General features: G+C 48.0%; 1 protein-coding gene across 4 annotated transcripts in view; it reads right to left on the bottom strand.

Moving 5' to 3' along the window:
• The window catches only part of LOC144932431 (synaptotagmin-2-like), a 302,182-nt gene that overhangs the window by 52,628 nt on the left and 223,723 nt on the right, over positions 1–25,831 (bottom strand). For all 4 annotated transcript variants that reach the window (XM_078856484.1, XM_078856486.1, XM_078856488.1 and 1 more), the window contains 2 exons: positions 16,970–17,142; positions 5,489–5,605 (listed from right to left, as the gene is read on the bottom strand). In XM_078856484.1, coding sequence (XP_078712610.1) covers positions 5,489–5,605; positions 16,970–17,142 — 290 coding nt within the window. The remainder of the gene's footprint in view (positions 1–5,488; positions 5,606–16,969; positions 17,143–25,831) is intronic.

Below are 25,831 nucleotides of genomic sequence, written 5' to 3' on the forward strand. Positions count from 1 at the left end.
CAAACCTGTGGCTCCGGTTAAAAACCCGCATGTGGATATTTAGAAACACGCGTTTTGAGTATTTGGCTGCTATGAATTTCCACGCGATAAGCCACTGTTGAGCTATCATTTGTTGCCAGGTCGCTTCTGAAAAAGAGCTACATAGCTCAGTGGGCCTTACCTGGTAAAATAAAAGTATTATAGTCTTTAAGGACTGCTTCGTAAAGTTATTTAATAAAGACCACCATCTCGTATTCACATGCAATGGTGGCTCTTGAAACATTGAGTTTTTTTGTTATCGAATTCTAACAAAAATGTATCTTCAATTTATTATTTTGGTTGCCAACCCCTGACCATGGCGGAAGGGCAGTTTCTCCACAGGCCCACCACCGGTGACTTCCCACAAAGTGGCACACACTTGGTCAACTCCAGAGGAATCGCGGATCGAATGGCGAGAGCGTAAGGGAGTTAGATAAATATTTAGACACACAGAGAGAGAGAGAGAGAGCGCGTCACTCTGACAGAAGAATTGCGAAAAGAAAGACGAGCGTAAGAAAGAAGGATGAGAGACCGCAGAGGAGGAGGCGGTAGGAGAGATCCCTCAACGCGAGCTCTATAATAAGCATGATTTTTTTTTAAGACCAGGTGTTGCAATGGAGTTCGATCCACCGCGCCGGCAGCAATGAAGGCATGTCGATGTGTGTGTGTTTGGGCAGAACACGGAGGCGCAGAAGCCGATCTCGTGACCTCTGAGGTCACTTAAATGGAGAGATTGAGCACTCGGCCACCGGCCGATTCACTCGATAAAACCTGTCATATTTACTATACGGTCAACAGAACGGAGAGAATAAAAAATATAAACCGTGAGGCTCAAGCGATCCCCCCACCTGGATTCTCCAGATAGCTGTGCGGGCGGTGATGTGAAGCGAACGGGAAGCAGCTCAATGAGACGGCGCTCATTGCCATCGGTGGCCCCGAGCCAATGCGGGGGAAATTCCACGTTCTCATGGCAGGGGACAGTTCGTCCGTAGGATGTCACTGTTCGCTTCCTACAAAGTGGTGCTCGTTTTGCCATCTCTGAGGAGGTGATGGGGCTGTCGAAGGTTGAGTGAAATATGAAATTAAAACTGTCGAGCACCGTGACATCAATGAATGCTCTTTAGTTAATCATCAGGCCCGGTGACCTGACAATTGCAAGGTCACAAGTTCATCAAATCCTGGTCGAAGGTCAACCTAAGGCTCAACAGAATGAGTACCACTTTGTGGGAAAACACGAGTGATTGGTCGATGGTGCCTGGAGGAGTGATGCATGGATTGGGCAGAATAAACCACAAATGATGATTACAAGACTGGCCCCTGCCATAGAAATGTGGAATTCCCACCACTGGGTTCAAGGCCATCAATGGATATATGTGCTGTCCTTTTGCTCACTGAAGCAGGGAGATAGTCTGAGAATTAAATTTTCTTCTAAAAAAAACCCAATAGACCACCGTAGGGTTTAAATAGCATGTACGTATGTTGAACTTCTTTTGCACCTTACGTAGCCAACCGTGATAATCCCAGCATGACCTGCTGTTACCGGCAAAAAAAATCCTCAAAATTTTTACTCGTAATATTTTTTCAAAAAATATAATACACGACGTTTCAGGCGATGCCCCTTATTTGGAGCACATAAGAGAGGCCAGAGGAACGGAGGCGCCCCTCTGTGTGTGCTGCACGTGTTGGGGTTGTCTGTGATTCGTCCTTGTGCACCACTGCCAACGCGGCAGCCTCAGCACGTTAATGTTGTTGTTGTTGTCGCTATAGGCATTAATAATGTAGTCGACGGATGATTGGCGCTTATGGGACTGTTTTTTTTTTATAATGATCCCAATAACTGTTCCCCATAAGTAGGAGACTTGAACACCATTCAATGCCTGGAATGTATATGTGTGTGTATATACACAGGCAAATATTTTTTTTTTTCCTGCAACGGCATCATGTGCATGAAGGCGTAATGACAATCCCTCATTGGCCAGCGACAGGAAGAGAGAGTGGATATTAGAGTAACGATTCAGGGGAAATATTGTTTGTGCACTCATATAGGTGCATGTCATCTGATACAATCATCTCCGAGCTGGCGGCAGGATAACGAGCCTGTGTGCAATGACAGCTCATAACCTGCCTATTGTCGGCGCAGTAATGAACCGATACTACCTTTTGTATGTAAAAAAACAAACAGCTCCGGTGCTAAGGATTTCCAGCCAATGCGGTCTGATGCACATTCGCAGACTATTTTCCGAACGTGCTGAAGGAATGCAAAAAACAATTTTAACAATTTTTATTTTTTTATTTTACCAGGTGAGGTTCACTAAGCTGTATAGCCCTTTTTCGGAAGTGACCTTGCCACAAATGATAGCTCACCGAAGTGGCTCATCCTGGTGATGTGGAAATGTATAATTACTTCATACTCTTTGGTTTTTTTATTCGGTAAAGTCACGTAGGTAAAAAATTAAAATAAAAGAATACAACTAAATTAAATCACGACGTTTCGGGCGCAACACAAGCGTCCTTCTTCAGGTGGGGACAACGTAGCGAAAGCACAACCGCTTGGGTATGTCTCAGAGATGGCTGTGACGAGGAATTAAATAGACGCTGAAGCTTTGTGATGCAGATGGTGGAAATAGATAAGGAGACTTCAAATCTAGAATTATAATTACTTCGCCTGGTATGCAGGAGGTCGTTGGGTCGATCCCGACCCTGACACCTGTATATTTAAACTTTGCTTCTTCTCCCAGTGGTCGTGTGGATTTTTCTCCGGGTCCTCCAGATTTTCCCTCTATCATGCCGTTCAGAGAGTTTGGTTGCCGCTTTACATTTACACTTGAAAAGCCACTTCGCTGGGCTATCATGTGTGGCCAGGTCGCTTCTGAGAAAGAGCTACAGAGCTCAGCTGGGCCTTACCTGGTACAATAAAATGTAAACTCTTTGGGTCTTTCGGTAAAGTCACGTAGATAGAAAAATCAATTTAAAAAAATCACGACGTTTTAATCGCAACACAAGCAATTGTCCTCAGGTGAAAAAATATAAAATTTAAGTTAATGAAAAAATAACAAAAATAAAACACAATATTCCCTGTACTTAAAACGCACCTAAGTAGACCCTGTGTTTAATGCACTGGTTAACACCACAAAATTAGATATTAAAAAATTTAGAATGGAGAAATCCGATGAGCTGTACTGACTAACATAGCCCCCCGCCTCCCCCCATCGTTAACACCCCTTGCTAGACGCCGTTGAGCCCAATGCACCTCGGTGGCCGGTGAGGTTGTTACATTGCACCAATGCATCGACAACCAGGGGTTCGTAAGACTCACGATACACGCGTTGAATCAAGGGCGCAAGTAACCCACGATTCATAAGCCATGCAAATCGTTGCAGATTGTTTTTTGCTGGAAACGTTACGCACAGTCTAGCAGAGCGGACAAAAGCCCTACAAGATGAGAAAGGTGGCGTGAAAAGAACCACCGATCACAATATAAACGAGACGGTAAAAACAAAGGCAACAAGAAAACATTGAATTAGAATTCTGATTCAAATCGTGGTCCTGAATCGTGACATTTCATTGCTTAACAGAGGCGGGGGGGGGGGGGGGATAGGGGTGGAGAGTGAGCAGGTGAATGCTCAGCACATCTTGGTTATCACTTTACCCTATCACATTTAGATGACCACCTCCCGCTACATAACTAATGCAACCCACACACCTCATGCACCACAGTGGCCTCTGGACCTAATGAACCTTGGCAGGCCCCATAACTAACGTAACGTAGTGGGCCCCATGTGCCCAGTGTGCCTCTGTAACTAACGCACGTGGCTAAAATCGCATATAATACAAATGCAGAACCCCCTTTCCCTAACAGAGCCTGGTGTGGCTTGGGCAGTGTGTGTATATGTCTGATGGGGCTCCCTCGACCTAATGCATCTGACCAGCACTTTGTGTACTCCTGCCATTTATTCGTTTTATCTCCTGTGCCCTAACCGCAATAATAACAGCACGAGCGTAATATAACTGATGGTTGAAGACATAATCCACCGGAAGGGGGACAAAAAAAAGAGATGTTTAATACTACCGAGTGCGCAATGCACTTTGCGACACTGGACCATGAAGCAAAGCCCATGGGCATGCGCTGCATGCTGAGGACTGCGGACTATCGGTGAAAAGAATGGGCAAAATGCAAAATTCATTTTTTAAAGCGTCCTTGTCCGCGCGATGCATTTGTCTTGTGCTAACGCATGTCACCTCCGCCACCCTCCCAGGAAGATGTATCGCTCGCTCAGGGCACTCGCGGTTTCATTGCGAACGCCGAATGCGTCTTCATCGTGCGCGGAGCCTCATTAGTATGTATTATGAGCCTTTCTTCCCCACACTTGACGATGATAACATTAGCTGCATTTTTCGTTTAAAAAATAAAAAATTGCCGGACGTATCGAGGCTTGAAATTGGCAAATCAACAAATCCTCGGGAGCATCTTAAAATGGCAGGGTTTTGTTGTTGTTGTTGTTGCGTTTTGTGGTAAGGCTCATAACAACCGACGAATTGATTTAGATTTTGTCGTTTTAGCTAAAATATATTTATTAATTCTGACACACATTCAAATTATGGTCGAATAACGTTTCCGTCAATGCTCCGCGTACGAATGCGCTCGTTTAAAAGGTCTGCGGAAGAAAAGCGAGGAATTATCACCCCCGGCAGCTTTGGGGAAAAGGGGGCCTCTGGGTAAAATGCCACTTTATTTGCAGACGTAAATAAGCATACGCTCAAGCCAGCCACCAACAGAACGTGCTCAGCAGCTTCCACGGAGAAATATAGAGAAGCCGCGTGGAAAGGACGCCACGTGTCACGATTCAAGACCAGCGCCACTGAGATTCTGGGTTTTTAGACGATTCTGGTCTGGGCTTCAACAAAAGCCTTCGCGATTAAAACACGCGCAAGCGAGTTGACGAGCTCAGGTCTCGGGCCCGGTTCGCACGTGTGACTTGCACGGAAATGGTGTGCGCCATAAAAAGTTTGGCCTTTCACTTCATTTGCTCGATCCATCTCGGAGACCTGAAAATGACTTTGCTTCATTGTCATGCGATCAAACACGGAAAGGCATGAAGGAGCATCAACCCACGGTCGTGTCGGACGACAGAGGCGTACGTTTCACAGGCGTGTCAGTGATTAACGGGCACGCTGCTCTGGTGTCATCGTTAGCACAGCGGAGGGAGGGGGTCCCCGCTGTGGTCTCACACCGTGGTAGTGAAAATAATGGGGGGCAGATTTCTTAAATGCCCCCCCCTACCCCCCGCCCGGGCCACGTGGAGCGGGAGATGCGTGGAGGGGTGGCGATGAGTCGCTTGAGATGGGCACAGCCAGAACTTTGAAACGAGAGGGCGGATGCCGGACCGCGCGAGCGATGAGAAACACAGCGACGAGGTCCCGCTCTCAGTTCCGATGTGACAGCGCCCACGTTGGTGGCACGCGCAGGTACCTGGTTGTTCTGGAAGTCGTAATCGATGGAGAACTGCAGTTTCCCGAGCTTCTCCTCCTCCTTCTCTTCCTCCTTTTCATCTCCCTCCGTGAGGCCAGTCTCCAGGTCTTCCTCCGACTACACCTGTGAGCCGAGAGCAAGGGCACGAGACACAGAGAGAGAGTGGGAGGTGCAGAGAGACGGGGGGGGGGGAGAATGGCAAGTCATGAGCGTGAAGGAGGGACCGCAGTGTACGAACAAAGTTCACGGAATGGGCAGCGCAATATCTTGACCGCACCGGCAATGTGGAACTTTTAAACGTGTGGAGGAGACGCCACTTGTGAGTGATGGTGTGACTTGTAGACAGCACATCGTCACCTACCATGGTGATACCAGAGTGCTGTCATCAGCACGCTCCAATCACAGATATATAAAGGTGTAAACGGGACATGACATCATCTCGCTCACCTCCGTTGTTCAACCTTGATTGAACGATGGGAATTCTTCATTTCTATGGCAAGGCCAGCATATCTAGAGTAAAATCACTGTACACACGCTGCAAAAAAGTACTGATTTTATTGACCCCAGAGGGATGATTGGTCTTTGAAAATCTACAGATTATGAATATAGGGCTCTAACCACAGCACTGCACATATATATACATGTGAAAGCTAAGCCAACCAGGTTTAACCACGTTTAACTGGACAATATTTTGATTGACCTGTGATAAAAGGCAAAGACCAATAACGCTTGCACAAAATCAAGGGTGCATATGTAGGTTACAAATAAAAATAAATATTTCTGCAGAGTTATCTTGGTATGTCGCTGCGGTGGTGAGATGTTAACTACCTCGCCTAGTATACAGACGGTCGTTGGTTCGATCCCGCCTCTGACGCCTGCTGTATATTTCTAGTTTGGGTGTCTCTCTCTCCCCCATGGCCACGTGGATTTTTCTCCGGGTCCTCCGGTTTTTCCCTCCACATTTAGAATCAACATGCGTGTAGAGTGTTTGGCTGCTATAAATCTTCACATTATATAAGCCAATTCGTTGAGCTATCATTTCAGGCCAGGTCGCTTCTGAAAGATAGCTCTTTAGTCGCTCAGTGGACCTTACCTGGCAAAGAAAAAAAAAGAGTTGAGTAGTAATAGTTTTATTTTGTTCTATTCACTCTGTGTACTTTTCCTGCACTTGAGCTCTATAGAAACTAATAGATCAGTGAAGAAAGTAGAGACAGAGATACATACACACAGACCCACTGAGAGCACTCAGCTACGATTTAACAAAGTAGGTCAGAACACCCAAGGGATGAAAAAAATCACCCCCCTCCCCCCACGTCTCCAACATCGGATCCATTATTATAATGCACAAAAGAAAAGCCCAAACCGTAACGCTTAAAGATTGATGCTGGATACACTTTGAGTCCATTAAGCAAGGCTCAGAGCACAGAAAACACAACGTCCCTTCTGCCAGGTGTGTGCTACTTTGCGCATGCATTCAATGTTCGATGTCGTTACGAGTGCCTCATTAATTTCTCTGCTTTATATATATGTTTCCTATTTTTTTTCAACCAACGGAATGTGGAGGTTGCTTTGTGTTTTTTTGCCGATGAGCTAAAGAAGAGGCTGCCGAGAAGAGGAGGAGGAGGGGGAGCACGGCATAAAGAAAGGTGGCGGCGTGTTTCTATTTCACACACGCAGGCGCCACGCGCGGACGATCGAGTGTTTGCATCACTCGACAGTACAATGCGACGATGTGGACTTAGCAGAAAATGATGATTGCTGGGGCACGTGTTCGACAATGGTGATGGATGGCGGTGGATGGGGGCATGTATCAGACATGTCGACTCAGCCTCAAATGAGTACCTGGGGCGATGTGTAAACATCGCCACGAGGGAAGACCAAAGCGGCCGGGCGCGGTGTTGGCCACGCACCCCTCGTGTGCTGTGCCGGCCTTCATAGGTGCTTCTCGCTAAGAGCACTTGCCCCAACAGTCTGTTACAGGCTACACGGGGGATCTTTGTTCTTTGTGTCAGACAATGGTGATGAGTGGGGCATCTTTCAGACAATGGTGATGAGAGGGGCGTGTAATGGACAATGGTGAAGAAGTCTGTAGTTATTAACGTTCATAACAGAGGTTTATTGGTCGCGAAAGCCTACGTGTTAACCAGTTATTTACGTGTTAAAATGTTAATTATATAAATAAAAAGAATACGTCGATGTAGAACAAAAAAGCATTGTGAACCCAAGATATACGCTTAATTGCAAATCATGGCAAGGGTTGTTATCTTCGCGAAAATAAAATTCGGCAGCGTGACTGTGACTGTGAACGCCACCCTTAAAGGCGCGTCGCTCCTCCCCGTGTGAATGTACAGAACGAGAAGATTGCTCGTGGCATCTCACGATCGACGTTCTCTGTAAATAGTCGAGTTGCCCTCAAACCCCCCCCCCTCATGCCCCCACGGACATTCTGACGCACGCGTTAGTCCATTCAGGGGACTTACATAGCGAGGGAAACTGGCAGTCACACGCACACAGATCCATACACATACACACGTACACAGAGCAACAATGAGATACACATACCACCCCAAAATACGGAGATATACACACAAAGACACCGCACACATATATAGACAATGACAAAGATCCCCCATTGAGCCCTCTTGATTGCTGGGTCAGGTGCGGTGAGCGAGCAGTTATTGGGCCGGCACGGCACACGAGGGTGCGTGTTGTGGCCAATGTTGCGCGATAACCATGACATTACCGATCTCATCAAAGACAAAGACCACCCGTGTGGCCTTGACAGACTGTTGGGGCAAGTGCTGTTAGCGAGTAGCACCTATTTCCCACCTGAGGACGACCGCTTGTGTGGCGATCAGAACGTTCGTGATCTATTATTATTTTTCTACCCACGTGACTTTACCGAAAGAACCAAAGAGTATGGACTCCTGCAGTCACGAAAGCTTCAAATCAAGACAGCACCTGTGAAGGTCGGCACGGCGCACGAGGGGGTGGGTGGCCAGCACCACGCCCGACCGCCTTTGTCTCCCCCAGTGGCGATGTTTACACATCGCACCAGTTACTCGTTTGAGGCTGAGTCGACCTAGGGGAGGCCCCGGACTGGTTCAGAAATTCACCACTGATGCTCGCCGTGGCGGATAATCGAACGCGGGCCATCGGTTCCGCGCCGCATTGCGCTGACCACGACCGCTACCGCTCCATCCGAACACGCACAGGTGTAGAAACACAGGCGCACACAAGCACACACAAGCACACACACACACTGCATGTTTGTATATCTTGGATACAGCCAACCGAGCGTGGGCAGAATGACATCGCAAGCAGCGCGGGAGACTGCACGTGAACGCAGCCAGAACGCGGGGCTCAATCTGTCATCATGAGCCACCTCTCACAGGGAAATAGGCGTCACACTGATAACCCATCACAACCAGGGCAGCTAATCTGAGCTTTAGGGAAAGTAACATCCGTTTAGCAGCCCGTTTGTGTGAAAATGTCACGTAACCCACTTGTGATGCTGAAGGTTAAAGGAAATTAAATTCAAGCACACACACACCGCTTGGATAGAATATATATTTCTTATGTGTGTGTGTGTGTGCGAATGTTTATTGTGCTGCCCAGTTGCCTGAATGAGTCAAATGAGTGGCTCCTGAGGTGTTGCAGCAAACAACAAAACAACGAGCAGAGAAACCGTTGAGAATTCATGAATTCCGGATGTTGCGGTCGCGGAGATACACAGAGGCAGCGAAGTTCTCCAGTCACTCGCGTTCTCAGTGCACGTGGTCGATGTCAAATATTCAACGGCGGTCTTCCTATGGAGTGAATGGCGCCCGTCATGGGAACGTGGAATATTCCACCACTGGCTCAGGGTTGTTGACAAATGTGGGGAGACATTCGCCATTGTGTTCCCGCACCTCCGATTAAGCACGGTTGGCTTCGTACGGTGCGAAAGAAGTTCAACGTACGTACTTATGTATGGCGTATGTGTCAAAAAAGTCATAGTGTCTCCTGGCTCAAATGAGCGTTGGGCGAGCGCTTATCTCAAACGGGTCAACCTGAGCCAGTGGTGGACCAACCCTCACCTTCCTTGCTAATGCAGGGCCAAGTCTCTCGACAGAGCACCCACGATCAACGTCCTACAAAGCGCAACTCATTTTTCCCCCATCCCATGCAGATGATGGAACGACTAAATTCGTATCAGTCGAAATATTCTACAAAGAACTCAACAACAACGACAAAGATAATGATGATGGGGCGCCGAGTTGCTTTCAGTCTGCGAGTTCACTGTTATCGGGACGTTTGTGTTTTAAAGGAGGCCTGAGTTGTGTGCGGAGTCAAACTGATACACGATCTGTGAACCTGAGCAAAGTTGGGCCCACCGCGACCGGCTAATCTAACTAAAACGCCATATCGTTACTCGAAGGGCAATGCCTCATTTTTGACACCCATCTGATAGCAATGCTCCCATTGGCATCCGTGCCACTTCTCACAGAGACAAAGGCAAATAGAAAGATCCCCTCTCTGGGCGTTGTCACGCACTGTTGGGGGACGTTTCGACAACGAGCACCTATGAAGGCTGGTACGGCATACGAGCGGGTGGGTGGTCAGCACCACGCCCGGCCGCCTTTGTCTCCCGCGTGACGATGCTTACACATTGCACCAGGCACCCATATGAAGTTGAGTGGACCTAGGGGAGGCCCAGGACTGGTTCAAATAATCGTCGCTGGTCTCAGCCATGAGCAGGAATCGAACTCGGGTCGCTAGGTTCGTAGTGCAGCCACGAACTGCTGCCATATAGCTCCCCACAACTCACACAGACATACATCTACACAGACAGCCATGTCCCAATCCTGACAGCCAACCCCTCAGGAATGCCACCACTGCCCCTCCTCATACCAATGCCGTCTGTGATAACACTGCCATGATGTCCCACCATTGGAGAGCCGTGACCACATCCTAAACGCAGTGTCCACTCTTTAACTGCCATGCCCCCTCTCCATAGCCATGTGCCCTCTTGAAAGCCAAAAACTTGAATTTGATATTCATGGACGGCACTTCCCAATACCACCAGCCCACCCACTGGCATTAATTTATGTGGCCGCGCACTGCTGATACGACTCAATAAAATCGAAACTGGTCCTTGTTTAAACAAATGCTACCAGCGAAAATTGATCCTGAAAGGCCAATTGGTCAATCCAGTAAAAATCAATCTCAGCAGCATCCTTCTCCTCCTGACATGAGCATTGGGGTGGTGGTCATATCCGTTGGTGGCCTTGAGCGAATGACAGACATTTCACATTCACATGGTGGGGGATAATTTATCCACACAACAGTTCGGTGACCGGTGAAAGGCGAAATCATTTGGATGATGTAAAGGATAAATAATTTGTAACCAAAGCACATTTCAAATAAATAATTTGTATCATAATCATAACATTATTTATTTACATATTTGATTGTATAGTGCTGTGGTTACAGTGCTCGATTCACAAACAGCAAGTTGTAAGTTCAAATCGTGGTTTGGGGTCAACTACGTCCTTCATCTCTCAGTGATCAAGAGACGGTCATATGGCCTTAGAATGGGAACGGTGTTTTAATATTTATACTGGCTCAAGGCCAACCACGGAAATAATCACTGCACCATGGGAGAGGGACTGTCTTAGTCTGTATCGTTATTTTTTTAAAATTATTATTTGTTCCGATTAATTCCGATGTGGCCGGGTGGCTCAACGATCAGAGCGCTGAGTCGGCATCGTTGAGATCTTGCGATCGACGTGTGGGCAGCATTGGGCCCTCAGCTTTAGCGACATGTTTGTCACCAATGACTGCAGCCAAACAAAACAAAAACAGCGCTGAAACTACCATGGGACAAACACCGATCTCAGCGCAGTGTGGGTGAAAGCGCGCCCCCTATTGCATGAAGACAAAAATGGCCACACGAAGGGTTTTTTGTCAGAAGCCGTTGTGTAAAACATATATATTGCGCAGCCTCTCTCAGACACACACGGGAACGTACTGTCCTGCACCATTTCCAAATGAATTCTCGCTCTCCTTACACAGCGCCGATAGTGCTGCTATAGGAATAAAAAATGAAAAGACGAAAAAACACGCTTCGTGTCACCTGCACTTTGTGATCAGCTGTGATTGTTCAAAAAAAGCTCCCCCGTGTAAACGTATCGTACGGTCCCGTGGGCAGAGAGAGAGAGAGAGAAAAAGGCACGCGGGGAAAACATCGCTCGCTAAGACTGATGATGCATTGCTTGCGCAACTGCTGAATGACAGAATGTGAACTATGACGTGCATTTTAAAGGCCACGCTTTGCACAAAAAGCTTTCCCGGAACTCAGCAAGCAGTGGGATGCACTCTCCCTAATTATTGCCAGCGGTCACTGCTGAGTGCGGCCAAATCTTCGCCAAATGCGGCCGCGAAATATTTATCAAGGCGTGATTAATGACGGCTTGGCAATTCGAGACAATTTTGTGGCTCCTGTAATTGCCAGACCGGTGAATCTAGTGCAAAAAAAAAACATCTTTTGGAATTAGGCGTTTAAGTCGTGAAGGATTATAGAATTAATATTTTAATATTGAGAACCCACGCGCTTACGTCTCTGCCGCTTAATTAGTATTCGTGAAAATGAGCACATGTGCAAATGTGTCTCTTGTTTGCATCCACGTCATATTTCAGCCAAGAGTTAATTAATGAAGAGTTTTTTTTTGCGCTTTACTCTAGACAACATTGTGATGTAAAAGAGCAGATTCGTTTTTGAAGTTGATTTCTCTGTAGACAACATTTACTTTTTTTTTATTGCAGAGGTGTAGAATGCAATTCTTACAGTTATCTCCCACCTACGACAACTACATAGATATAAAAAAAATGCGCTCCCCCCCCATGCCAAACGAAAGAAGAAATAACCCTACAACATCAAAATGAAACCTTTTTTGCCAGTATCAAAGTATGAAAAAAACAAGAATAGGTTTTACCCTTTCTGGCAATAAAACAGCTGATAGTGGCATTGTCTTTGTGCTGTTCGCCTTTTGGCGTTGTTATCTGGTCTGAAACTGGTGGTGAGACGAGGCCCTAAAGAAGGCTGTCTCTGGTGTCGCCCAATCAGTTTCAAAGACAATGCGTTTGTTATCAGAGCATGTTTGTTTGCATGTTCACCACAAATACTCTGTGTGGTTAATGCGACCTTTGATTCCTTGAAAAACGTTTCTATTTGGTGTTTGAACATCTTAGCACCTCCTGTTTATTGCCATAAAGGTTCAAATCTCTTCTTATTTTTTTTATACTCCTAATATCAGCTGGTTTTAAATGTAACACACGAACAATAATGCGTGCTTTTTTAATCTTAGTATTTGAGGGCAGGAGTAAAGTGATATGGATGGATTGCAGTGTTATTGATGGTTGTAGGAGTGATGGTGAATATGGTGGTGGTGGTGGTGGTGAAAATAATGGTGGCATAGATGGAGTTGATGGCAGTGGGGTCATAAACTCACGACACTTGAGTCAATGGTTTAACCATGTTGACTGAAACCTGGATGGGATCTCAGGCTTACACCAGTATCGCGCCTTGTTTTTTTTTTACATGGGCCAACCTCATCGAATGAAGAATACATATTATGTTAGGCTGGGGCAACTTTCTTTTTCGCACCACCGTTCCATTTCAAAACTTTTCGACGGTCTCTCGCGTCCGTTCGACCAAGCAAGACGGAGTGCAAAGAGAACTCGCGGATGGTCAGGCCGTGGTGAGGAGCGCGTGAGAGACTTTCAACGGACGTGGCGTGGAACTCACCGAGAAATGACGTCGCACGGAGTCCGACCCGTCGCGATCCAGAGGCCCATTGGTGGCAACGGTGAGCGTCAAAAGGAAGAAGGGGGGGGGGGAGACATGAAATCAACAAAATCAGAGGCATAAACGGCGCAGGACACAGCAAACCCACGTTACCGGGGAGCGCGCGAAGCAGGGAGCATTACACAACGCCTCCCGTCATCCCGTCTCGTCGTGACGACCACGGTGTGACTGACGCGGGTCCCTCCATCATCGACCCCCCCCCCTCCCCCATACACACACTGCCCACCCTCCCCACATGCAATTAAACCCAACGCCACTTCAGTCATCTCCCTACGCGCTAAATAAAAAGGAAAACTAAGGAACGCGAACATTTTTCGGTTGATGGCAAATAAGCACACATACTCAAAAATAAATAATACCCCCAGAAAGCCATCACAATAAGTAACTTTTTGAATGTTTGTACATTAGATGGGTAAATCGGAGAACTTAATTGTGAGCATATTACGGGCTTGAATTAGTTTTACGATGTGGCTTTTGTGGAAGCGAGAGCGTGTAAATTGCGATCACGCCTCGCAGCTGTCAGGACACTTTGAATAACTGGCACGTGACTGATGCAGCAACAACTTTCTTTTGTCGTACGTGTTGTGTATTTACACTTATACTGCCATAATAGTTATCATCTTACTAATTCACTCATTGCGCTGAATCTTTCGTCAGTATCACCAGCAGCAGCAGCAGCAGCCATGATCTATCCACTGCTGGAAGCCGTCACCATTCCTCGTGGTCACCAGATGCGACGATCCATGGAATCGCATTGCTCTGGACGTCCCCTCGGGTGGGTCCCTTCCTTCGGCAACTCACTCTTCCCAGGTGTCTCCGTTTTGAAACCGCGACGATACATTTCTCTTCTAGATTTGAAGCTTTCGTGACTGCAAGGATTCATACTCTTTGGTTTTGTCGGTAAAGTCACTTTACCGAAAAAACCAACGAGTACATTTTTCTTATCGGCGGAAAGTGCGATTCCGACAACCTTCGCTGGAGAGCGCACAAAAAAATCCGGTGGAAAGTAGCAGAAACGTGACAATATTCCAATCCGCGTGATAATGGGGCCCTCAAGGCTTGACCTGCTATCATTTATCGACGCGCTATTGCTTTACTGACAGAGCACAAAAACAAGCGCGGAATTTTAATTGCCGAAACCGGCACCGATCCACCGCGCGGCGAGACTCGGTCGAGCGTCCCCCCCGTCGCCCATGCTGGACACCTGCGAAGAAGAACTTCATCGCTCGTCGGATATCCTCCTCCAGTCCAAATAAAGATTCTGATTCATTCGCTCGGCGCAAACAGGGCCGTGCGCCGAGTGATGGCGTAGCTCTGGACCCAGGCGATGTCTGCGCCAGGCAACAGCAGACTCGTTCCTATTCCCCTCCGGTGTGTAACGGTACGATAATGGCCTTTTTCATCCCCGTGACAACTCTTCCCTACTCCGTTTGGCTTTGATTATTTTATGCAGTTCCTCCAGCGCCTGTCGGCAGGCTTCCTTCACACTCTCAGCGGTGATAACGAAGCGGGCGTACGTGCACGCGCGCGCACGCACGCACGCACGCGCCGCCTTGATAGTCGTGGGTATGTCAATGCTGCTTTTACCTCTTGCACGGAGGGAAACTTCTATCTCTGCATAGCTTCAGCGAGCCGCTCGCTGAAGCTGCCGCCCGAAGGCCGCGTCGCAGCCTGGAGGCCGGAAATCTCAACGCGATCCACCAATCCCCACCTCCCAAAGTGTTGGCTTGCGGGGAACGTGCGTACTAAATGAAATTAACCCTCGGGCGAGGAGGAGGGGGGGAGGTGGCAATTTTTTCATTTCCCCTGCACTGCTCTTAGGTTGCTCGTCCAATGGGGATCACACGGCGTTCCGAGCTCTCTCTCGCTTCCACCGAGATGAATTTTAATAGCAGACTCGGCCAAGATTGTGAGGCGGTCCCGATCGCCGCCTGGACCCATTTACCCGCCGCCCGGACATTAATTTTTTGCAGAATAATTACCGAGTATTGATCGCGCTCAGTATCCACCCTCCGCCCCTCGCTAAGGCCGCGTTTGATTCATCGTCGCCGCACGCAGCGTTCGTTGGTCGTTTCCGTCCGTGAGTCCTGGCCGCTGCTGTACCGCCGCGGTGACCACCGGCGCTCCTTGAAGACATCGGGAACCGGGCACCTCGTCCATCGCTCAGCGCTTTTGAGTGATCGAAAACGGTGACGAGATGTTGACTGCCTCGCCTGGTGTGTGGGAGGTTGTGGGTTTTATCCCGACCCTGACGCCTGCTGCTGTATATTCGGAGTTTGCGTGTCTCTCTCTCGCTCCCCGTGGTCGCGTGGATTTTTCTCCTGGGTCCTACAGGTTATTCCCTTCACATTTAGAAACGTGGCGTTTAGAGTATTTGGCTGCTGTAAATTTCCACGTGATGATAAGCAACTTCGTTGGGCTATCATTTGTGATAGCCAAGTCGGTTTTGAAAAATAGATATATAGCTGAGTGGGCCTTACCTGGTAAAATAAATATAGTTGAATAGCTTTGAGAAGCTGGCATTGCCAATGAGCTGCAAACCAGCCTGGCACGAGTGCAAAGGGGTGGTGTGGCCAACGAACATGCGCCTGATTTTTCAGAACGGAATGCGATGGGAACAAAATAAATAATCTAAAATAAAGGGTAACGTTGCAGCCCTGCAATTGTACGCTCACGCCAGGTTCACAGCAACGGGGAGCTCTTGAGAGCCATTCTAGAGAGCAATCAACTACACTTTCCTTACATTCGGATATATATTTTTTACGCAAGTAATTTATATATAAAAAAGTAATCAACGGGTACTTGTGGAGTAACACTACTTTGATTACACATTTGAAATGAAGCAGTAGGGGATTACCTAATATTTTACGTTTGGTTATCTGATTATTACATTGCTTCGTGCTCAGAGATGGATCGTGACATCGCAGGACCGAGAGAAACGGCGTCCATGTGTGGGAAGTCTTCATCTAGCAGCGGATCGATCATGGTTAATGACGACGACGACGATGATCTGACTACAGTAACGCATAACTCCGCAACAATGACGGCACTACCGCAAAAGAACAAACAAACCTTAAGTTCAGTGAAACACGTGTAAGTGCACATGTGGCTTTTGAAAAAAATAAAACATTATCAAGGTGACCAGATGGCTCAGAAAGCTCAAAGTGGCAATTCCAGAGCCACCGCACCGACAACGGCTGAGATGCTTCATCAAGCCCTGGAGCTGGGTGTCCTCTATCTCAGGGGGCTCATAATTGCCATGTTGTAGTCATTGTTCCAGCACAGCTGAAAACATGGGTTGAAGGCCTGGGGGAGGATGTCTCTCCCGAAGGTGGGCGGGGTGGGTAGGGGGGGGGGGCGTTCATAATGGTAGTGTCAGAGCCACAGAGACAGCACAGGCAAGGTCATGCATTCGAACCCTGAGGCTGACCATCTCTCTATCAGAGAGTTCATAATGGCCATGTTGGAGCCAATGAGCCGGCAATCTCTGAGCTCCTGAGTTCAGTCTCCCGGGGCAAGTGTCTCTTTCTCTCCTTCTGTCTCTCTCACTCTCTCAGGGGGTCCATGACGGCCATGGCAGGGCCACTGACCCAGCACCAGTGACATCCCCAGGTTAAGGCCCAGACTCCCACCTTATCATTGTCCATGTCCTTGACGTCCTTCATGTTGATGGCGTTCTTCATGCCCTTCTCCTTCTTGTTCTTCTTCTTCTTTTTGCAGCAGCATTTCTTGCAGATGCAGAAGCAGCAGCACAGGATGAGTAGGCCAGCGACCACGGCGATGGCGACGAGGGCCCACGACGGCACTGAGGGTCGAGGGAGAGAGAGAGAGGTGCAAATGGGAGGGGTGGGTAAAGTGACGTAGGTAAAAAATTCGAATTAATAAAAGTAAAAAAAAATCACGACGTTTCGGAGGCAACACAAGCTTCCGTCTTCAGGTGGAACCGTCACAGCACGATTGCTGTATCCAGTTTTTTTATTACCTACGTGACTTTACCGAAAAAACCCAAGAATATGAATCCTTGCAGTCACGAAAGCTTCAAATCTAGAATTAGGAGGGGTTGGGGTGGCGGCAAGATGAGAGAGGTCAGAGAGGTCAGGGGAATGGGAAAGACGATAGGATTTTAAAAAGTCAAGGTCAAAGAGTCATTGAGGACGACGCTATCGACGTGACTCTGAGACGTGTTCTCGCGCTGCGCTGCGTGGCCGTAGTTAGGCGTCGTGTGCCAAGGGGAAGTGAGTGGCACGTGTACAACGACCCGAGGGCACGTGTCCTCAACCGTTGGGTTGAACCCGCCTCCTCAATGAAACCCTCAAGTCTCTTTTTATTCACGGAAGTTCATTTGCCGAGGGTAAATAATGTCGCGTTACAGAGCGATGCGGCGAACTCGATCAAACGTCTCGCAGGAGCAGCATCCGGCTGTGCAAGGTGAGAGAGAGAGAAAAAACACGCCCAGAAACAATCAAAGCGTGCACTTCACATAATCTAATTTCATCTTGGCCTTGATGAACAAGGCATGATCTCTTAAATATCCCTAGGTGTGACTTTAAAGCAGCTCGCCAGCGAAATCCATTCCTCGAACATAATGATGCATTGTGCGTCCACACCTCAGTGGCCACACAATCCCACCACGCTCCGACTCCACCTCAAAATGTCATCCCGTTCAAACAATCATTGCGGATATCTCACGTGTTCTTTGGCAGCCCTGAGCCTGAACCGTTTGGTGGAAATTCCACGTTTCTATGACAAGGGCCCAGTCACTCCAAAACTACAACCGCTATTGACCTTCCTTGGAAGCCATGTTCATTTTATTCACCACAATGAAATCACGTGCTTTGTTGACTCCCGACTGGGAATTGGAACTTGAGACCATCTGATTTTAAGTCAAGCACTCTGCCCACAGCGCCTTCCGCCCGAATTACATTTCTATAACGAGAGATGGCATGAATAAATCATGAGCCGTGAGCTGGAATTGAACTTAGGTCGCCAGGTTCATATCGTAGTGCGCTAACCACTATGCCTCCACTCCTCCCCACCCACCCGCCCGCCCACCCACCCACACACTCCCTCCATAAATAATAGTAAGAAATGTAATTGCGACCGTTCAGTCCACCCACCCCACCACATTGGGATGTAATCTGCCATAAATAAAACAAAAAAAAAATACAATTTCTGTTATGACAATTCTCGTAGAGAGATAGAACACTTAGCATTTCTTCCCAAATCACAGGGGACTGGAAAAGGCATTTGGTGAGTGAGACCGATTGCTCGTCGACAGCGCACACAACGGGGCCCGGTACTTCTCGGGAAATCTAATCAGTGCAGGTGTCTGGACTGGAGTAACTTTAATAATTAAACATTAAATAAAGCCACTCGCAGAAGCACTACTGTGTTGCCATGGCAATAGGGACGAACGCTTATGTGGCTGCAGGCCGGGTTTCGCAAGTCTGGCGTGAGACGTGAAGGAGAAATGCGCCGGCACCGGTGATATCCCGAGTTCAAACTCCAGTCAACCACTCCTGATTAAAAAAAAAATCGAGTGTCGTTCATTCGTAGTAAAAGCCAACGATTTCCTGCTCACACGAGCATTGGAGCATTTGCTCGCGTTCTGTTTTAAAGGTCTCAGCCAGTGGCGGAGATTCCGCATGTCTGCGGCAAGGAACGGGGTCTGTCCGTCCATAGGGCAGCCCTAGAGGGAGGACGGGATAAGTCAATCTCCCCCCCAGCCAGGATTCGAATTCGGATCCTCTCCCATTGCGAGCCGCACTCTCCACTGTGTGGTTTTTTTTTTATAACAGTGAACCACGGCTGCTTTGTTGATCTCGGAAGACCAAACATAGAAACAATGCTCCATGCCACCTATTTGGGTTATTTATGCAACATTCCAACCGTGCCGATGGCCTCGGATCACGAGACAAGGGAAATCCATGTATCTCATAAGCGAGCTAAGCTCCATAGGTCACCCAGCAAGATGACGTCGTCATACAACTACTGAGAGAGCCGTGTGGCCACATTACATCCACATGCTAGATGACGATGCACCATTTGGCTTTGCAGATCTTGCTTGATGCATCTGAGTAAACTGTGAATGCAGTGGTCAGAATTATAACAAGCTAAGCGACACCGCCACATTTTTTGCACTCGAGAACCGATTTCAATCGCTGGAGCCCGGATTCAAACCCAGGTTGCAGAGTTCTGTTGGCTGAATTATTTTTAACAAGGCCATCAGACTCGGGTAGCGCAACTCTATTCACCCTTAAACAGCCAAATCACCGTTACCACACAGCCTAGTAAAAAAAGAAAAAGTGAAATGTGAAAAAATAATGACTCAGTTTTTGACAAAAAGCTCAAAAAAAGATGTACGGAAACTTCGCGCAAAGTATCAAATCGTCCATCTAATTTATTCAGCCAAGACACTTTCGAAGCGCTCGCTTTGATCTCTTTAAATATTTTTTACATTATTATTTCACAGCGAAATTTCCCCGCTTTGAGGGGCTAACAAAAAGGCGTCTTGCGGGAGGCCGCCCGTTCATCCGTCCTCCAACGGCGTTCGCGAGGAAAAGCGACGGGCAACGTTACACACGTTCCTCTCCCGTCCGCCGTGGCCCCATCGCACGCCTCTCTCTCTATCTATCTCTCTCTCTCTCGCGCGCGCGCGTGAGTCTCAATCGAAGCGTCGTTTCTCCAACGTGATGAAAATGCCGAGCGGAGCGCGGATGGGTAAAATCAGGATAGATGGTCGGCGCAGATTGTGGCGGGGGGGGGGGGTTAAGACTGCGAGTGTCACAGAGTGGGTGGCAGGAGAGAGGTTTTTTATATTCTTAGGTTTTTTCCGGTAAAGTCACGTAGGTAAAACATCAAAATTAATGAAAATAAAATAAAACAAAAATCACGACGTTTCGGAGGCAACACAAGTATCCGTCATCAGGTGGGACCGTCACAGCCGAATTAGCTGCATCAAGTGAGGCAATGATTCAAGATGTAATCCCTTATAAGCGAGTTGAAGGGGGAGGAGAGGGGGGGGGCTCATCAGAATGTGGTAGCCAATGAATGGAACGTATCGGGAGGGAGGGGGGCGGGGCTCAAAGACAGCACGGAGTGCTAAGTACAACGCATCGGGAGGGGGAGGGGGGCGGGGCCAAAAAAATGGACGACGGCTTGGATGCGGTTGCTGCTGCACACGCCAACACATCGGACAGAGAGGGGGGAGGGGAGGCCTGATACACATGATAGACAAAAGAACGAAAATGCCCATGTTTATACCAATGCTGGCTGAACAATGAAGAGAGTACTGTTAAAAAAGAACTGGGGATGTTAACACTCGGTAAAGTAAAGTAAAATAGTGCCTGTCAGATAAGATGGTCCAAAAAAGTGTAATTAAGTCTTTTTTGCGTGGTTGATAACATCTTTCCAATGATTACTAAGTTTGTACCCATCATCACGGTTGAAATTATGTCTGTGTTTGTATATTTGTATGGCTTCGTGTACAAACCTTTGATGGTAGCCGGGAGGTTTGCAGGGAACCTTGGTCTCGGAAAAGACAATTTCATGAGAGCCCATCGAGTTGTAGCAATGATCGGCAACGGCAGAAGAGAACCTTTGGCGTAGTGGGTTGTGGAGTGGCGTCCGCGTGCGGCTGATGGTTGAGTTGTGCGCTCTGTGCGCGCGTTGGGGCACGTTCTCGCTGCTGCCTGCGTTCCTTGCGAACGTGTCCCTCGATATGTAAGGCGCGTGCGAGTGTTAGATTGCGATGAGCGAGTGCGTGATTTCGCGCGCGCGCGCGTGCGCGTGCGTGCGTTTGCTCGTGCGTGTGCGTGTGTGGGAATGGTGTGATGGGGAGCGATGGCGAAGCGGTTAGCGCGCTCCGCTATGATTCGGCCGACCTGAGGTTGATTCCTGGTCACAGCTGAAAGCAGCAAAATGAGTGATACCTGAACGGGTCCTGAGTTTTCGTTCAGTCAACTCCGCTTCAAATAAATACCTGTAGATTATAGAGGTGATTATTTGGTGTTGTCGTGTTGACATTGTTCGAAGACTGTAATGCAATCTCAGCACTCCGCCTTTAATTCCTGGCCATAATGCACAACCGTGTCTAGGTCCTCCCCGAGGTCATGAATGTACATTGCAGTGTCTAAACATCGTCAGTGAGGAGACCAAGGTGACCACATGTGTGTGGTGTTGGCCCAGCACCCGTTCTGCCCTTAACATTTGCTCACTTAACAACATGCTCCCATATACAGTCCAGAAGCCTGAATGGAGGATCTATAGATTGGCTGTGTTTAGAGAGGAGAGTGATGATAGGACAGGGTGCCACCGAGACAAGAGGGAGTAACGGTTGAGATGCTGGTGAAGTGTCAGGGGCTGTTTTCTGCCCGTTAGTGTAATTGCTTTTTTTTTGGCCTATTGCACCGACTCTCACGAGTCTCTCTAGCTTCACTCTGCCGCACAGGGAAAATTGGACAAAGCGTCCCCCAGGTGCAAGGTTGGCGCTGAGAATGCGTTCTGTGAAGGGCGGGGGTGTTGGAAAGTAACTAGTTACAAGTAGCGCATCTGAAGTCAAGACGAATTTCCACTCACTCAATCTGGCATTGGGGAAGCACTCATCTCCGGTGGTGGAATGCATCACAATCACTCAGGAGTGCCAATCTCTCGCCATTGGACGGAACCACCCCGTGTCGACTTCCCACAAAGCGATGTTTTCATTTTATTGACCCTGCAAGGATGATGGGCCGGATTGACCCCCCACGACGAGGAGATGAACTGTGAAACATCGCCCACACTTCGCCACGTTACTCTTCGCGGGTTGGTGAAGGACCGGTTCAGATATCACTCCGTCACTGATATTCGCTTTGGCCACGAATCAAAATCATAGCTAATATAAATATTACATTAACATTTTAAAGAAATAACGGGAAGCTAGCTGGGTGGTGATGAGTCGGCGCACCTGACTCGCAGTCATAAGGTCAATGAAATCTAAAAGTGCCACTAAAGAAATAGTGGCCCCTGTCATACAGCAATGTGCCATTTCCACTCGTAACCCAAGGATGCAGATGGACACGATCACTTCAGCACGCCCAATTTTGAGACAGCATGTGCTCAATAATGGCACAGTGGTTGATAGAATATATCCAGGACCCGGCCTCCCGTTGAGTTTGATTCCCAGCCGTGGCTGTCGTCAGTGGCGAGTGAAATCCCGAACCCTTCACCAACCTGCACTGACCGAGCGGGCAACCAACCGCCATTGTGAAGGCCTTCATCCAGCAACAGTAGACAAAGGGCTGTAAGTTTATGTTGTTGTTGTTGTTATTGTGACAGCACTTAACAGATGTTCGGCAAAGATTGGAGAAAGACTGAGGGACAACTGTGTCATCCTTTCCCATGCTCCCCTCTCCACGGTGCAAAACAGAAAGAAAAAAAATCGACGCGTTCGTAACTGCCTCGCCGTTATTGACCTCGAGATTTAAAAAAACCACCCCCCGTTCAACTTCTGGTGGCGCTTCGTGCGGTTTATTTCGCAATACAAACAGTGCTTCCCTTCGTTGTGCGTTTTAATAGCCGTTCTGTCCGCTTCTTTATTTCCTATTTTTCCTTCCGTGGTTTCTCACTTCCTCAAATCCCCTGGTTTCTCTCTCTCTCTCTCTGCCTGCAATCCCCAGGGCAACTCCCTTTGCCTGGCGTATCACGTCTACCAATCATCAGACGTGTATCCAATGTCCGTTTTACCAGAAGGCTATTTCATACATCAATCAACAATGAGCATTGTTTTTTTTTCGTGTTTGCTACTATGCTGTGGAGTAGTTGTAAATGCAATGCATTCACGTGATCACAATACCAAATTGTATTCCGACAATACGGAATTTTCAGAATTTGGATAGATTACCGCTACTTGGTGTGTACCAAATGATTGTAATTTTCTGATCACTGTACTTTGGCTTATAAATGAATTAATAATATACCTATCGAAGGTCGCTGCAAAGGCAGCAGCAGCAGCTAATGCATTCCACTGTACTCTAGATCACGCCGCGCAACCGAGAATCATTGCAAATAACGACGCTATTCCAGCGGCCAAAATCAACTTCAAAGTGAAAATCAGTGTGTAACTCTGCACAAATAACCACTGGAACAGCAACTCGTGGCCTACCGGTGGTTCGATGGCAGTGGTGGGAATTCCACGATGTTCTGGTTGGGCTTGAGTATCTGAATAGGACAATCACTTTATTGACGCGGGAGGAATCATAATGGGCTGTCAGCAGACAATCGTGGTTCCAACTCTGATGCAGGGCCGCCCTACAAGAGTCAATAAAAACAATAGTGGAATAGTAATTTGCATCGATTGGAAATCAACGGACTATGAAGGATTTGTCCTGATTAGTTTTTTTTTCTTCTTCAGACTATAGCCTTGCGGTTATTAGGATAAACACATTATTAATGGATCGTATATATATATCTTTTTTTACCAAAGAAAAGTCTGAGCTATGGGGGAGATAAGCACGAACGAGCGATGATGTCTCTTGCTCTGTAACAAAAAAAAAACAATACTCACAACGGGTAGCGGTAGGTATAATTATGCGCAGAGCTCAACCGAAATGTAACCATGGAGCCGTAAATGTCTTCAAAGCTCGCACAGTGTAGACGCGCACGCCCCAGATTTTCAAATTTGCGGCAATACAAGCGGTGGTGGTGGGGGCCATTTTCCGAATTGATGCCCCTCGTTCAGGCACGCACATTTCATTTGCTTAAAGCATCCACAAGCGGCCAGCCAGGTGTGTAGAGAAGGCTTAAGGTATCTTCCCCAATGCGGCGGCGTCGTAAATAAAATATGACTCGGTATTGTTCTGTGAGCTACGCTTTTTTTGTCACGCAATTTTTATTCAATACATATGACTTTTTTATTTTTGACACACAGCTGTGACAGCAGACATTTCGGCAAAAAAAAATAAAAACGTTGTTTGGGGGCCCGAATGGGGCTTCTTCACCGCGCGTGCGGGCCAAACGAGCGTTCAGCTCGTCACAACTCTGCAGTCGTGCGAAGGGCCCATGTTGCAGGGCTGGCTGGGGGAGAGAGAGAGGGGAGGGTGGATGTCTCCGCGTGTTTGACTCGGGGAGCTGGGGAGGGGCCGGCGGGGTGGATTAGCCGAGCGGAAGGGACGAGCGAGAGATAGGCGAGTGAGGGAGGGAGGGGGGATGGAAGTGGCGGCGAGGAGGGGGGGGAACTGCAGATGTCTCTCCGCATTGAGACGGGAGGGTGGTATTCGCACGGACACGTAACGCACCACGCCTACATTTCCGCGTGTGCCAATGTTGTAAGATCAAGTTGGGGTGGGGTCAGACGCACAGCGGTAGCGCGTTCGACGGCTTCGTTGCAGGGATTCACGGTTCGAATTTTCCAGCGGCCGCCCCTGGCTAATACCGCTGTGTGTAACAGCAGTAATGATATTACTACGCGCCGTCTGCTCGCACAGGGGAACGTTCAAGATTCCGTGACGTCAGAAGCAGGAGGAGTCCCGTTGCGTGCCAGCACGATGGGGCCCACATTTGGTCAATGACCTGCAAGTTCCTCCATTGCAATATGAGTAGCAATAAATCATCGCTCCCGACTGTCAAAAGTTGCAGTATCCTCCTGACAAAGATTACCAGGACTCGGTGAGGCTTTGTCGGGTGAACAAGTGTAATAATAATAATAACTATAAAAGGGTATCCATTTAATTAAGCAAGTGAGAGCTCAGGCCGAGCATCTGAGACGAGCGCCCACGACATTTATAATTATTAAACTTTGACTCTTGACTATACACGCACGGAGTGGTCGATCAAGGTGTGGTTAATTATTAAATCATTCTAATGATACAGCAAGCTGGAACCGTGTGGTTGAAATGCCGGCAACGTGATTCCTTGAATGCTCTAAATGTTTAAAACTTGAATTCTTGAGTGATCTTCAAGAGCACAAAGCTATATACAATCTCAGTCGGGATGTTGTCCACTACCTTGGTTTAGAGGATTTCAATACGTACCACGCGACCTTCAGACTTCCAAGTTTGCGCGCGGGCGTGTTGTGTACGTACTGTTTTTGTTTTATCAACGGCGCATCAAATTATAATCCTTTCATAGACGACTCATTGCTTTATGGACACCCTCGATTTTTTTTCTTCTGTTTACCCGCAACAGCCACCTCGACAGCTTTAGGACAAAGCACGGCGCGGCAGAGATTGTGCCGTGAAAAGCCACGTCGCCGCATTCACATCAATTCCCATTTTTCCTTGGCTGCGCCTATGAACAGCTCACAATTGCGCTATCGGCGGTCTCATTACGAGAAGTGAAATAAGCGTCGGTTCCGGGAGCCTTCGCATACGGCGTCGCGTGAGTGGAGGATCTCCGCAAGAAGACTGCACAGAGCGACTCGTGAAGGCACTTCAATGGGCCCTCTCGTCCAGCACAAGATAGGGGCTCCTTCAAGCTCCCTGGAGGATGTCTGCTGCATGACAATGAGACCGACAATA

The sequence above is a fragment of the Lampetra fluviatilis genome, chromosome 5 (genome assembly GCF_964198595.1).
Source record: "Lampetra fluviatilis chromosome 5, kcLamFluv1.1, whole genome shotgun sequence".
NCBI lineage: Eukaryota > Metazoa > Chordata > Hyperoartia > Petromyzontiformes > Petromyzontidae > Lampetra > Lampetra fluviatilis.